We start from the raw sequence: 12,483 nt of genomic DNA, 5'->3' as shown, positions 1-12,483 counted from the left end.
TGAAAAACTTGAATTCCAGGGGCTCAAAGTAGTGACCAGACTAGAATTGGCAGATTTGACAAACATCATATGTGATCACAATTTGAGTTCAAATTTGATTTGATTTGTGTTTCTTTGATTCCAAAAGTTGTAATAAGTGTTTAGTAACATAACACAACTAATGGTGGAGGCCAAAATGGTCTAGGTCAAAGATTTGGAAAAATGGCATAAACCATATGTGAGGGTTTTGTGATTTTCTACTTTCTATTCTTTTCTTTTTCTTTGCTTCACTTTGACATGGGTGAGGTTTATTTGGTGTTAGATTGAGTTGGGTAAAGGGTTCCAACCATTTTGGGACAATGTGGGTGCCTAGGTCAAGATTTGGTATTTTGGCTAAGTGCCACATATGCCTCTATGCATATGCTTTATTTGATTTTTGTTTTCTTTTTGGTTTCTCCAAGATTTGAGTGGTAAGCCTTAAATTAGGTTTGTTGAGGTATTTCTAAACCATCTACCAAGGTAGACAAAGCAAAGTTTAGCATTTTGAAAAAATAGCCATAGGCTTGCATATGCCTCTTTCTTATTTAAGATCATTTCTTTTTATTTGGTTTTCCAAAGGATGGTGACAAGAGGGATGAGGTTTAGGGTTTTGTGGGATTTGCAATGGTCCACCACCATTTATCAAAGTAAGAAAGGGTAGGGTTCAAGATTTACATATTAGGGCTATATGCCGACATATGTCTTTTTCTTTTATTTTGGTTTCTCAAATTTGACCCACTTTGTTTTTAAGAAGGTTAGGGTCTAGAGTTTTGGAAATGGGTGTAGAGCAAAGAACACATAATCATGGCAATAGCACAAGGATTAAGTATGAGTACTATGCATAGCAGCCAATGTAAGAAAAGTTTTTGTTGGTTCTCATTTTTGGAAAAAGGAAATTCATTTTCTCTTTGTTTTAAAATTTGGGATGTTACATTGGGCAAGTTAGCAAAAGGGAATACATTCTCATCAAAGATGACATCTCTAGATATATAGACTCGGTTGGAGGGAACATGGAGACACTTGTATCCTTTATGATGAGAACTGTAGCCCAAAAACACACAATTCTTAGATCGAAACTCAAGTTTATGATTATTATATGGTCGAAGATGAGGCCAACAAGCACAGCCAAGCACCTTAAAGAAGGTGTAGTCTGGTGTTTCCTTGAGAAGACGCTCAAGAGGAGTTTTCATATCGATGGTGCGACTAGGAAGCCTGTTGATGAGAAAACAGGCAACGGAAAGGGCTAGACTATATATTTTAACACTCCCCTCACGTCTATGCTGGACAAACGGGAAGACACTAGATGTGGGATAAACGGGAGGCTGCAACTATTTTTAAATAGTGCGTAAGCCGGAGTTCGAACTTGAGACCTCCTGGCTCTGATACCATATGAAATTGATGCACTAGCCAAGTTTTTCAAAAGTCCGAAATGTTGGAAAGGACTAAACTATATAGACCACGGCAGAAATGCTGCCACCGAATGATCCAGGGAGCAGGGCAAGTAGACAACACTCCTAATCCCTGCAAGTTAGTGGAATGAGGGTCCGATCGTAGCAATAAAGTGCTAACCACTGCACCGCCAAAGGGTTGTTTAGTACTAAGTCGCAAACTATAGCTGTCCTAGCAGAACGGCAGAATAGTATGAAAAATGCGGAAGATTCTTGCAGTTTTCTTAAAAGTCTATTGATCTGTTTGCATGACATGCGCATGGCTTGCATGACAGGAACACAAGACCTTACATCTCTGGCCAGACTTTGACTTGCAGTAATTTAATAAGAGGAAATTTAGATGGCAATGAGAGCAGCATAAGAAACTACTCATGAGAAGAGCTATATATAGTTCCATGCCGTCAATGGCCGCCCTTGCTGCAAGGAATCCATTTCTAGTTTTTACCACCACCAGGTAACATTATTTGCGATGATTGAAAACTCTGAATCAGCAGTTCAGAACCATAAAGAACCACACTTAGAAACCCCAATTTACTTGCAATAGAAGGTATTGCAAATCCTATTAAACTGTTACAGGATAAAATAAACCAATGGATTGAGTCCTAATCATCAATATAATTTTCAGTTGCCGTAGCTGATGCAAACTGACAGAACAGATATTGTTCGGTTAGCCGACTCTGGAGAATGCAGAGTTCTCCTTTGGTTCATGTCAAGATCACTTTGCCAAACTATGTGAAATGTTCACCTTTTAAATGATATTTTAGTATTAATCCTACTGTACCTAGTTAACATTGATTTGGCAAACTGAGAATGATTCTTCCTGTACTACTGCAACATTATTCCATTTCTCAAAAAAAGCTTCCAGCATTGACTGGCTGGATAAAAGTTAACTGAGGGGGGTGACGATCTATGCTAATTCTCTCCCAGGGATCAAGGTGGAGGCCTCTTGTAAGATACGCGAGACAACAACTACGGTGTTGTGGATTTCGCATTTGAGTTGAGAAAGAGGGACATTTTCATTACACCTCCATCACACTAATGTGGAGCTCAACAATGAAAGCTTGGAGGAAAATTGGGTTTCCTCGAGGAGAGGCCATGTCCCAGTAGTGAAAGAAAATGAAAAATTGCTCCAAAACCACAATTAATTTTTTTTATTGATGCAATCATACAAAGTTTCCTAAGCATCCAAAAAAATTGTAATACTAATTAGTTATGTCCTGTTATGGACAACCAAGGTAGAAAAGTGTCTGTCTACATTATACTAACTACACAGTTGTAGTTCACCTCTTTTCAGAACTAATAAAATTAGATATTCAACCTTTTATATACGAGAGCGAGTTTGATATTTACATTCTGCATGATTAGATGAATTTGTGTGTACTAACTACTAAAGAGTTCATCACAAACATCAACAGAGGAAACAAAGACAGCAAATCAAACACCCCCAGCGATTTAAATGCTCGCCTTAAGCAACTATTAGTTAGCACAAGATGAGGTAAAATACTCTAAAAGTTCATAATAACAACAAAACATTTGATCAAAGCAAAGTGCGTTTGGGCGGTCTAGTAGCACCAATCATAGATGAAGCTAATCCTTAAACTAAACTATCCGTGGTAATCATCCCCACCGCCCATAGATTCTATAGTCCGCAATTGGAGTTTGCCAATAAGTTGTTAGCACGATTTCGAGTGTATAAAAGGGGCCTAATCTGAGGGAGTTCACTCATCAGCGTACACACATCATCATCCAGAGCAGCAAGTTAATTAAAGGGAGTGAAAGCAGGATGGTGAAACTCACATTCGGAAGCTGCGGCGACTCCTTCAGCGCCACGTCCATCAAGGCCTATGTGTCCGAGTTCATCGCCACCCTCCTCTTTGTGTTCGCCGGCGTCGGGTCCGCCATTGCCTACGGTGAGTCGCGGCAATTGTTAACTGTGTGATCACTCTATTCTGTTTTCCATCAGTATGAACTGACAAATTGGCGTGTGTCGTACATAGGCAAACTGACCAGTGATGGCGCTCTGGACCCGGCTGGCCTCGTGGCCATCGCGATCGCCCACGCCTTCGCCCTCTTCGTCGGCGTCGCGGTCGCCGCAAACATCTCCGGCGGGCATCTCAACCCCGCCGTGACCTTCGGCCTTGCCGTCGGCGGAAACATCACCATCCTCACCGGGATCTTCTACTGGGTCGCCCAGCTGCTCGGCTCCACCGCCGCCTGCTTTCTGCTCAAGTTCGTCACCCACGGGAAGGTCCGTACTAGTACTTGCAACACCATCACTGTACTTCCCGTTCAGCTTATGTACGTAGACTGAAAGATGAATCAACGGATTCTAAACGCATGCAGGCCATCCCGACGCACGCCGTCGCTGCCGGCATGAACGAGTTCGAGGGCGTGGTGATGGAGATCATCATCACCTTCGCGCTGGTCTACACGGTGTACGCCACGGCCGCCGACCCCAAGAAGGGCTCCCTCGGCACCATCGCCCCCATCGCCATCGGCTTCATCGTCGGCGCCAACATCCTCGCCGCCGGCCCATTCAGCGGCGGCTCCATGAACCCCGCCCGCTCCTTCGGCCCCGCCGTCGCCGCCGGCGACTTCGCTGGAAACTGGGTCTACTGGGTCGGCCCTCTCATCGGTGGCGGCCTCGCCGGGCTCGTCTACGGCGATGTCTTCATCGCATCCTACCAGCCGGTCGCCGACCACGACTACGCATAAGGTCAAAGTGTCGAACGCTCCGTCTAGCCGTTCCAGTCAGATGCGCGTCGTTAAGTTGCTTGCTCTTCGTCCTGTGATGATGCATGATGTGATCAAGGTTGTGTACGAATGTTGTTTCACGGTCAAGGCACTTGTGTTTCCATTTTGATTCAATCTACTATGTAAAATTATCTATTATCCTCGTTTGGAAAAGAAAATAGTTCCATGAAAGAATTTGGCGTTTGCAGTTTATTTCACTAGATAATACCCCGCGCGTTGCTGCGGAAAATGCATGTTAAAAAAGTAAGATCCATTAAGTATCAGTTAGAGCAAATGTGATATTTTTTATGTGTTTTATATTACTTTAAGAAGTGTAAGATTAGGAAATATGTAAACCGAGCTGTGAGTCATTTGGGAAATTATTGATAGAAAGATATAGAGGCTCCTAATCATAATTAAAATATGCTATTTTCATGGCACATTTTTTTCTAGTATATAAGTAAGGGACAGCAAAATTCACCACAAAACTGTTTTTAGTGTGAACATACTATAGTTCACGACCACACAACTGCAAGGTCTCCAATAATCACAAAGTCGATTACACATCCGGAAGTATAAATCTGACAAAGTACTTCCTATGTATTGCGCATGGGATCGAAAGGGCTGGATGTGAAGAGCTAAAACAGCTGGATGACACTAATGATAGTAGTTAACATAATCGACAACAGATTTTATCTATATAAATATAATTCACTCTATCTCTCAAACATCCATGCCAAAAAAAATGCAAACAACAATCAGATATTCATACAAAATATTTATGCGTCGTCTGACCATATACAGGAGAAACTCGTCTGACCATATACAGGTGAAACTCAAGCAAAAGTGGCCATTGACAATTAGAATAGAGTACATTCGCGATCTCGCCATCCATGCTAATGTTCACGCCTCTTCTTTGACAAATTATAGAACTTCTGTTAGCAGTATCACAACGATCCCATTATTATTGACTCCTTCTAGCTGCATCATCCTAACTCCTGAGGGGAAGCAAACAAAAATCATGTTAGCAGCTTGGCATACATTTGGAATGGACGTGAGGATTTTTTGACAGCTGCTTATTCCGAGCCAACCTGCAAACCACAAATGAATACTATTTAAATCGTAACATATGTTGTGGCCTCAAAGGGAGAATTGAAGAAAGGAATTAGGAGAACCATGCAAGATTGACGCGCATGTTTAGAAACATTTGCTTTCCAAATCAGTGCATGCTCTGTTACGTTAAAAAATGGAACTCGAATTGTTAGTTGAAATAGTAAAACGGATGAAGGCAAAGGGGAAAAAAGGTACGGCCACATGAAAATAAAAAAATCGCACCCTAGGCAGTACCTGCTGGTGTTCCTGTGTCTTTCATCTCTGCTTCTTTTCCAATGCTTTATCTGCTTGCCTCTTGATAATCGGGAACAAAAAACAGCATCAATTTGGAGAATCTAGGTGACTGGTACGGTACGGTGCAGCCATGATAGGGCGAGCAGATGGTGGTCGGGATGAACATTGGAATTGGGAGTCGGCTATATATGTGCGTAGAGATTGTAAGAGGAAGTGGAGGAGGCTGCAAGATGCCATGATTTAATGACACTCTATAAAGGGAGGTAATAGCAAAAGGAGGAAGGGAAGGGACACGGCTGGAGATGTGTAGATCAGTAGATGGACTATGAAAAAATTATGAGAGTTACGGCAGAAGAAACGGAGCATCAGTTTCGGATGATTCGTATACGTCCAGCAGCAATAATGCTAGAAGCCGTATCGATTGATCCAGATTTGCTCGGTAGAGAAGGAAATAATGTTGGGCCGGTCGTCCAGTACACGTACCCAGATGCCCAGCCCACATGCAAAAAATGCAAGACGTGACGCGATGGGCAACGTGCGGAAGATAAGCTGATGGCGTGGACGCACAGAAATGCAGCAAAATAAGGTAGTGGGGGCTTCCTATTAAGAGATAAAAGATTTGCATATGTGGGAATTGTGATGGACTGGAACTGCTGTTAACTGCAAACACTTCCCGTGTACGGCTGTCGCTCCTTCTTTCCAAACCGCACATCCATTCACCAGTTTTCAATTTAAAATATAGATGTGACTATTTCTCCGTCGATTGAGAACTAATTTCCTTTCTTAGATCATCAATTCTCTTTTGCAACTCACGATTAGCATGAATCATGATTCAAATTAAATGGTGTACGACTTGACTGATCACGAAGTTAGTTCTCAGTTACCTCAGAACTAGCAAATCCATTGAAATATTGATGAGAGGCGCGCCCATAACTCTGGACTGCATCCACATAGACTAGATACTTTTAAAATAGACTAGATACAAACAAACATGAGTGAACCAACATGCAAAAATAGAGTAGATACAAACTAAAGTGGATGAATCAAACAAAATGTTTTAACATCTTAGATTTTCAAACGGAGAGAGTATTTCTCTGCAGTTGCTCTTCCATTTTACAGTTGTCAAAGACGACCATACGAGTTGCGTGCCATGGCGTCCAACCTCAGGGCTCACTTGGAGCGGTCCTTCTCGGCACCGGCGCTCCAGTCATACCTCGCCGAATTTATCTCAACCATACTCTTCGTCTTCGCCAACATTGGGTCCACCGTCTCTGCCCGTGTGTCTAGCCTCCTCTGATGTTCGGAGTGGTACGATAGGTGTCTCGGATCATCGGAAATTAAATAATATGTATCATGTATTAATTAAATTAGTTAATATTTAAATATATATTTATTTAATAATAAAAGGTGTAGCCCACCTTAATGGGCCCCTCCCGGAGGGGAGCCCATTAAGTGGTCGGCCACCCCCAATGGGCTTATGGGGGGTAGCTAGGGTTTTGGAGGTGGGGCGCATGAGCCCCTGGTGGCCCAGCCAGCCACCCCGTTGGCCCAGCCGACCAACCTCTCCCCCATTTTAATCCCACATTGCCTAGCTGAGCCTCCACCCCTCCCCTTCCCCCTGTATATAGTGGGGCATATGGAGGGAGGAGTACACATAAAATTGGCTTGAGGAAAAGGAGAGCACCCTTAGGCTCCTCCTCCCCCCTCTCTCTCTAGTTATTCTCTCTCCCGCACGCGGTTTCTCGAAGAGCTTCGCATAAAGGTAGTCCACTCACCCAGTACGCGGGAGCGCTGATGGGATCTGAATCCAGAAGATCTACTTCCGCACCTTCATTGGATCGGAGACGGGAGCGTCGTTGAGCATCATGTGTGTGCGAAACTACGAGATGTTGTACGTGTGGGACTTGACGTCATACTAGGAGGATTGAACACGACCCCGAGGTCGGCGACGAGTACAACTACTTCATCCATATTCTAGCGGAGATCTGGACAATCGGGTTGCGCTAGTTTGAGTTTTTTTGCTAAGGAATCCTACAAATTTATCTTGCCAAGAAACTTATGCATTTCCTCTTTGCAAGTCGGAGGTTGGACATTCTAGATATCCTCAATTGTTTCTGATCAATCTCTATGCCATGATAATGTATGATGTGTTAGATGTATATATATGTCTATTGTAGTTTCCCCATATGTTAGGGGGCTTTCTGCATATGTGTGCACCTGTACATGTACTATATATTGTGGCCTTTGGCCCCCTGGTAATACAACAAGCATATTGCTCTAACATGGTATCACAGCAAAATTGATCCTCTAGTTCCCCGGTCGACATTGCTTGTTCCTCTTCGTCTCTGTCCGTCGCCCGTCCTGCTCGATCTCCTCCCGATCCGCCGGGCTCGGCCGATCTGCGCCTGCCCTGCTTCTCCACTGTGCCGCCCCGCCCGCTCGCCTTGCTTCCACGCCGCCCCGCTGCTCTCCCGTGCTGCCCCGGCCCGCCCCGTGCTCCCGCGCCGTCCCAGCGATTCTCGCGTCGCCCCGCTTCTCCACTGTGCCGCCCCGCGCCGCCCGCCCTGCTTGCTTCTGCGCCGCCCCGCTGCTCTCCGATCGCTGCTTCCCCGGCCCGCCCCGTGCTACCAATTCCCGTGCTCCCAATTCCCGCCCAAGATCTCCTTCCGATCTCTTCAGCCCCTGCTCTTCCGTGATCTATTCAGCCCCTACTCTCTCCGATCCCTGCTCTCCCGTGCTCGCCGATCCGGTTCTCCTCCAGTTGACTTGATCTGAAAAAAAAAGCAAAAAAAAAAAATGTCGTCAGCTATGTCTTCTTCCGCTGATCCCGTCTTCTCTTTGGGTCTCCCTTCGGTACTTGGTATTTGTCCGCTGCTTCCGTGTATGATGGCTAGCCATTCTTCGTCGCCGTTTGCAGCCTCTTCACGCGGCTCTGCCCGCGCTTCGCCGACTCCGTCTACGTCGGCTCGCCGCTCTACATCGACTTTTGCGGCCTCTTCACGCGACTCTGCCCGCGCTTCGCCGACTTCGTTTACGTCGGCCCGCCGCTCTACATCGACTTTTGCGGCCACTTCCCGCGGTTATGGCCGCGCTTCGTCGACTCCGTCTGCGTCGGCTTGCCGCTCTACATCGACTTTCGCGGCCTCTTCACGTGGTTATGACCGCGCTTTGCCGACTCTGTCTTCATCGGCGTGTTGCTCTCCATCGCCCCCTTTGGTGGCCTCTGTGCGTGTGGATGATAGCTCCTCGTCGGCACCTGATTGTACGTCGACCTCTCCAGTCGCGCCTCTCTCTGCGCATGAGATAGCGCAGCTTCACTGCCTGCTTGATGCTTGGGATTCCAATTTACGTCAGCAGCCTCGCGATCCGAGTCTCCGCCCTCGTCCTCATTGCACCTATTGTGGCCAGGTTGGCCACACTTCCTCCACCTGTTGGACGCGGGATCCCAGTTTACGTCAGCAGTTCCAGGATCGTCAGCAGGCTGGCTCTTCAGGATCTTCTGCAATTGCACTCTCTGATCAGGACATTCTCAGGGGTCTTCGTGGTCTGCTCGCTACTCCAGACTCTTCCTCGCCGGCCGCTGCTGGTTATGTGACTGGCTCTTCCGGCACCGCGCGACCACCACTTTCTACACGATCGAGTACGTCCCCGTGGTATCTGGATTCTGGAGCTTCCTTTCATATGACTTCCGAGTCTTCTATTCTGTATGCTCTTCGGTCTCTTATTTCTCCTTTCCGTGTTGTCACGGCTGATGGTACCTATGTTCCTGTTTCTAGTACAGGCACCCTTTCTACTCCCTCTTTCTCTGTCCCTGATGTTTCTCATGTTCCTCGCCTTCTGATGCGTGTAATTGACACGTCCGTTGGGAACCCCAAGAGGAAGGTGTGATGCGCACAGCGGCAAGTTTCCCTCAGTAAGAAACCAAGGTTTAATCGAACCAGTAGGAGTCAAGAAGCACGTTGAAGGTTGATGGCGGCGGGATGTAGTGCGGCGCAACACCGGAGATTCCGGCGCCAACGTGGAACCTACACAACACAACCAAAGTACTTTGCCCCAACGAAACGAGTGAGGTTGTCAATCTCACCGGCTTGCCGTAACAAAGGATTAACCGTATTGTTTGGAAGATGATTGTTTGCAAGAAAACAAGTAAAACAAGTATTGCAAGCAGATTTGTATTTCAAGTATAAAAGAATGGACCGGGGTCCACAGTTCACTAGAGGTGTCTCTCCCATAAGATAAAAGCATGTTGGGTGAACAAATTATAGTCGGGCAATTGACAAATAGAGAGGGCATAACAATGCACATACATGTCATGATAAGTACAGTGAGATTTAATTGGGCATTACGACAAAGTACATAGACCGCCATCCAACCGCATCTATGCCTAAAAAGTCCACCTTCGAGTTATCATCCGAACCCCCTCCAAGTATTAAGTTGCAAAGCAACGAGACAATTGCATTAAGTATGGTGCGTAATGTAATCAGCAACTACATCCTCGGACATAGCATCAATGTTTTATCCCTAGTGGCAATAGCACAACACAACCTTAGGGGTTTCGTCACTCCCCCGGTGTCAATGCGGGCATGAACCCACTATCGAGCATAAATACTCCCTCTTGGAGTTACTAGCATCAACTTGGCCGAGCCTCTACTAATAACGGAGAGCATGCAAGATCATAAACAACACATAGGTAATAACTTGATAATTAACATAACATGGTATTCTCTATCCATCGGATCCCGACAAACACAACATAGAGTATTACGGATAGATGATCTTGATCATGTTAGGCAGCTCACAAGATCCAACAATGAAGCACAATGAGGAGAAGACAACCATCTAGCTACTGCTATGGACCCATAATCCAGGGGTGAACTACTCACTCATCACTCCGGAGGCGACCATGGCGGTGAAGAGTCCTCCGGGAGATGAATCCCCTCTCCCGGCAGGGTGCCGGAGGAGATCTCCGAATCCCCCGAGATGGGATTGGCGGCGGCGGCGTCTCGGTAAGGTTTTCCGTATCGTGGTTTTTCTCATCGGGGTTTCGCGACGGAGGCTTTAAGTAGGCGGAAGGGCAACGTGGGGGGCCACACGAGGGCCCCACACCACAGGTCGGCGCGGCCAAGACCAGGGCCGCGCCGCCCTACGGTGGCGGCCCCTCGTGGCCCCACTTCGACTCCTCTTCGGTCTTCTGGAAGCTTTGTGGCAAAATAGGACCCTGGGTCTTGATTTCGTCCAATTCCGAGAATATTTCGTTACTAGGATTTCTGAAACCAAAAACAGCGTAAAACGACAGAATCGGCTCTTCGGCATCTTGTTAATAGGTTAGTTCCAGAAAATGCACGAATATGACATAAAATGTGCATAAAACATTTAGGTATCATCAATAATATGGCATGGAACATAAGAAATTATCCATACGTTGGAGACGTATCAGCATCCCCAAGCTTAGTTCTGCTCGTCCCGAGCAGGTAAAACGATAACAAAGATAATTTCTGAAGTGACATGCCATCATAACGTTGATCATACTATTTGTAAACATATGTAATGAATGCAGCGATCAAAACAATGGTAATGACATGAGTAAACAAGTGAATCATAAAGCAAAGACTTTTCATGAATAGTACTTCAAGACAAGCATCAATAAGTCTTGCATAAGAGTTAACTCATAAAGCAATAAATCAAAGTAAAGGTATTGAAGCAACACAAAGGAAGATTAAGTTTCAGCGGTTGCTTTCAACTTGTAACATGTATATCTCATGGATAATTGTCAACATAGAGTAATATAACAAGTGCAATATGCAAGTATGTAGGAATCAATGCACAGTTCACACAAGTGTTTGCTTCTTGAGGTGGAGAGAGATAGGTGAACTGACTCAACATAAAGGTAAAAAGAATGGTCCTTCAAAGAGGAAAGCATCGATTGCTATATTTGTGCTAGAGCTTTTATTTTGAAAACATGAAACAATTTTGTCAACGGTAGTAATAAAGCATATGAGTTATGAAAATTATATCTTACAAGTTGCAAGCCTCATGCATAGTATACTAATAGTGCCCGCACCTTGTCCTAATTAGCTTGGACTACCGGATCTTTGCAATGCACATGTTTTAACCAAGTGTCACAATGGGGTACCTCCATGCCGCCTCGTACAAAGGTCTAAGGAGAAAGCTCGCATTTTGGATTTCTCGCTTTGATTATTCTCAACTTAGACATCCATACCGGGACAACATGGACAACAGATAATGGACTCCTCTTTAATGCATAAGCATGTGGCAACAATTATTATTCTCATATGAGATTGAGGATATATGTCCAAAACTGAAACTTCCACCATGGATCATGGCTTTAGTTAGCGGCCCAATGCTCTTCTCTAACAATATGCATGCTCCAACCATTAACGTGGTAGATCTCTCTTACTTCAGACAAGACGGACATGCATAGCAACTCACATGATATTCAACAAAGAATAGTTGATGGCGTCCCCGAAACATGGTTATCGCACAACAGAGCAACTTAATAAGAGATAAAGTGCATAAGTACATATTCAATACCACAATAGTTTTTAAGCTATTTGTCCCATGAGCTATATATTGCAAAGGTGAATGATGGAATTTTAAAGGTAGCACTCAAGCAATTTACTTTGGAATGGCGGATAAATACCATGTAGTAGGTAGGTATGGTGGACACAAATGGCATAGTGGTTGGCTCAAGGATTTTGGATGCATGAGAAGTATTCCCTCTCGATACAAGGTTTAGGCTAGCAAGGTTATTTGAAACAAACACAAGGATGAACGGTGCAACAAAACTCACATAAAAGACATATTGTAAACATTATAAGACTCTACACCGTCTTCCTTGTTGTTCAAAACTCAATACTAGATGTTATCTAGACTCTAGAGAAACCAAATATGCAAACCAAATTAGCAAGCTCTAAGT

At 45.0% G+C, this 12,483-nt stretch overlaps 1 protein-coding gene across 1 annotated transcript; it reads left to right on the top strand.

Annotated features, from left to right (window-relative positions):
* Positions 1-3,249: 3,249 nt before the first annotated feature.
* LOC124688012 (probable aquaporin TIP2-1) lies at positions 3,250-4,181 on the top strand. The gene is made up of 3 exons (XM_047221727.1): positions 3,250-3,376; positions 3,464-3,714; positions 3,810-4,181. Exons 1-3 carry the CDS (start codon positions 3,250-3,252, stop codon positions 4,179-4,181), a joined length of 750 nt encoding a protein of 249 aa, XP_047077683.1.
* Positions 4,182-12,483: the final 8,302 nt, after the last annotated feature.

The sequence above is a fragment of the Lolium rigidum genome, chromosome 2 (genome assembly GCF_022539505.1).
Source record: "Lolium rigidum isolate FL_2022 chromosome 2, APGP_CSIRO_Lrig_0.1, whole genome shotgun sequence".
Lineage (NCBI taxonomy): Eukaryota > Viridiplantae > Streptophyta > Magnoliopsida > Poales > Poaceae > Lolium > Lolium rigidum.
This window is presented reverse-complemented; position numbering and strand designations above follow the sequence as displayed.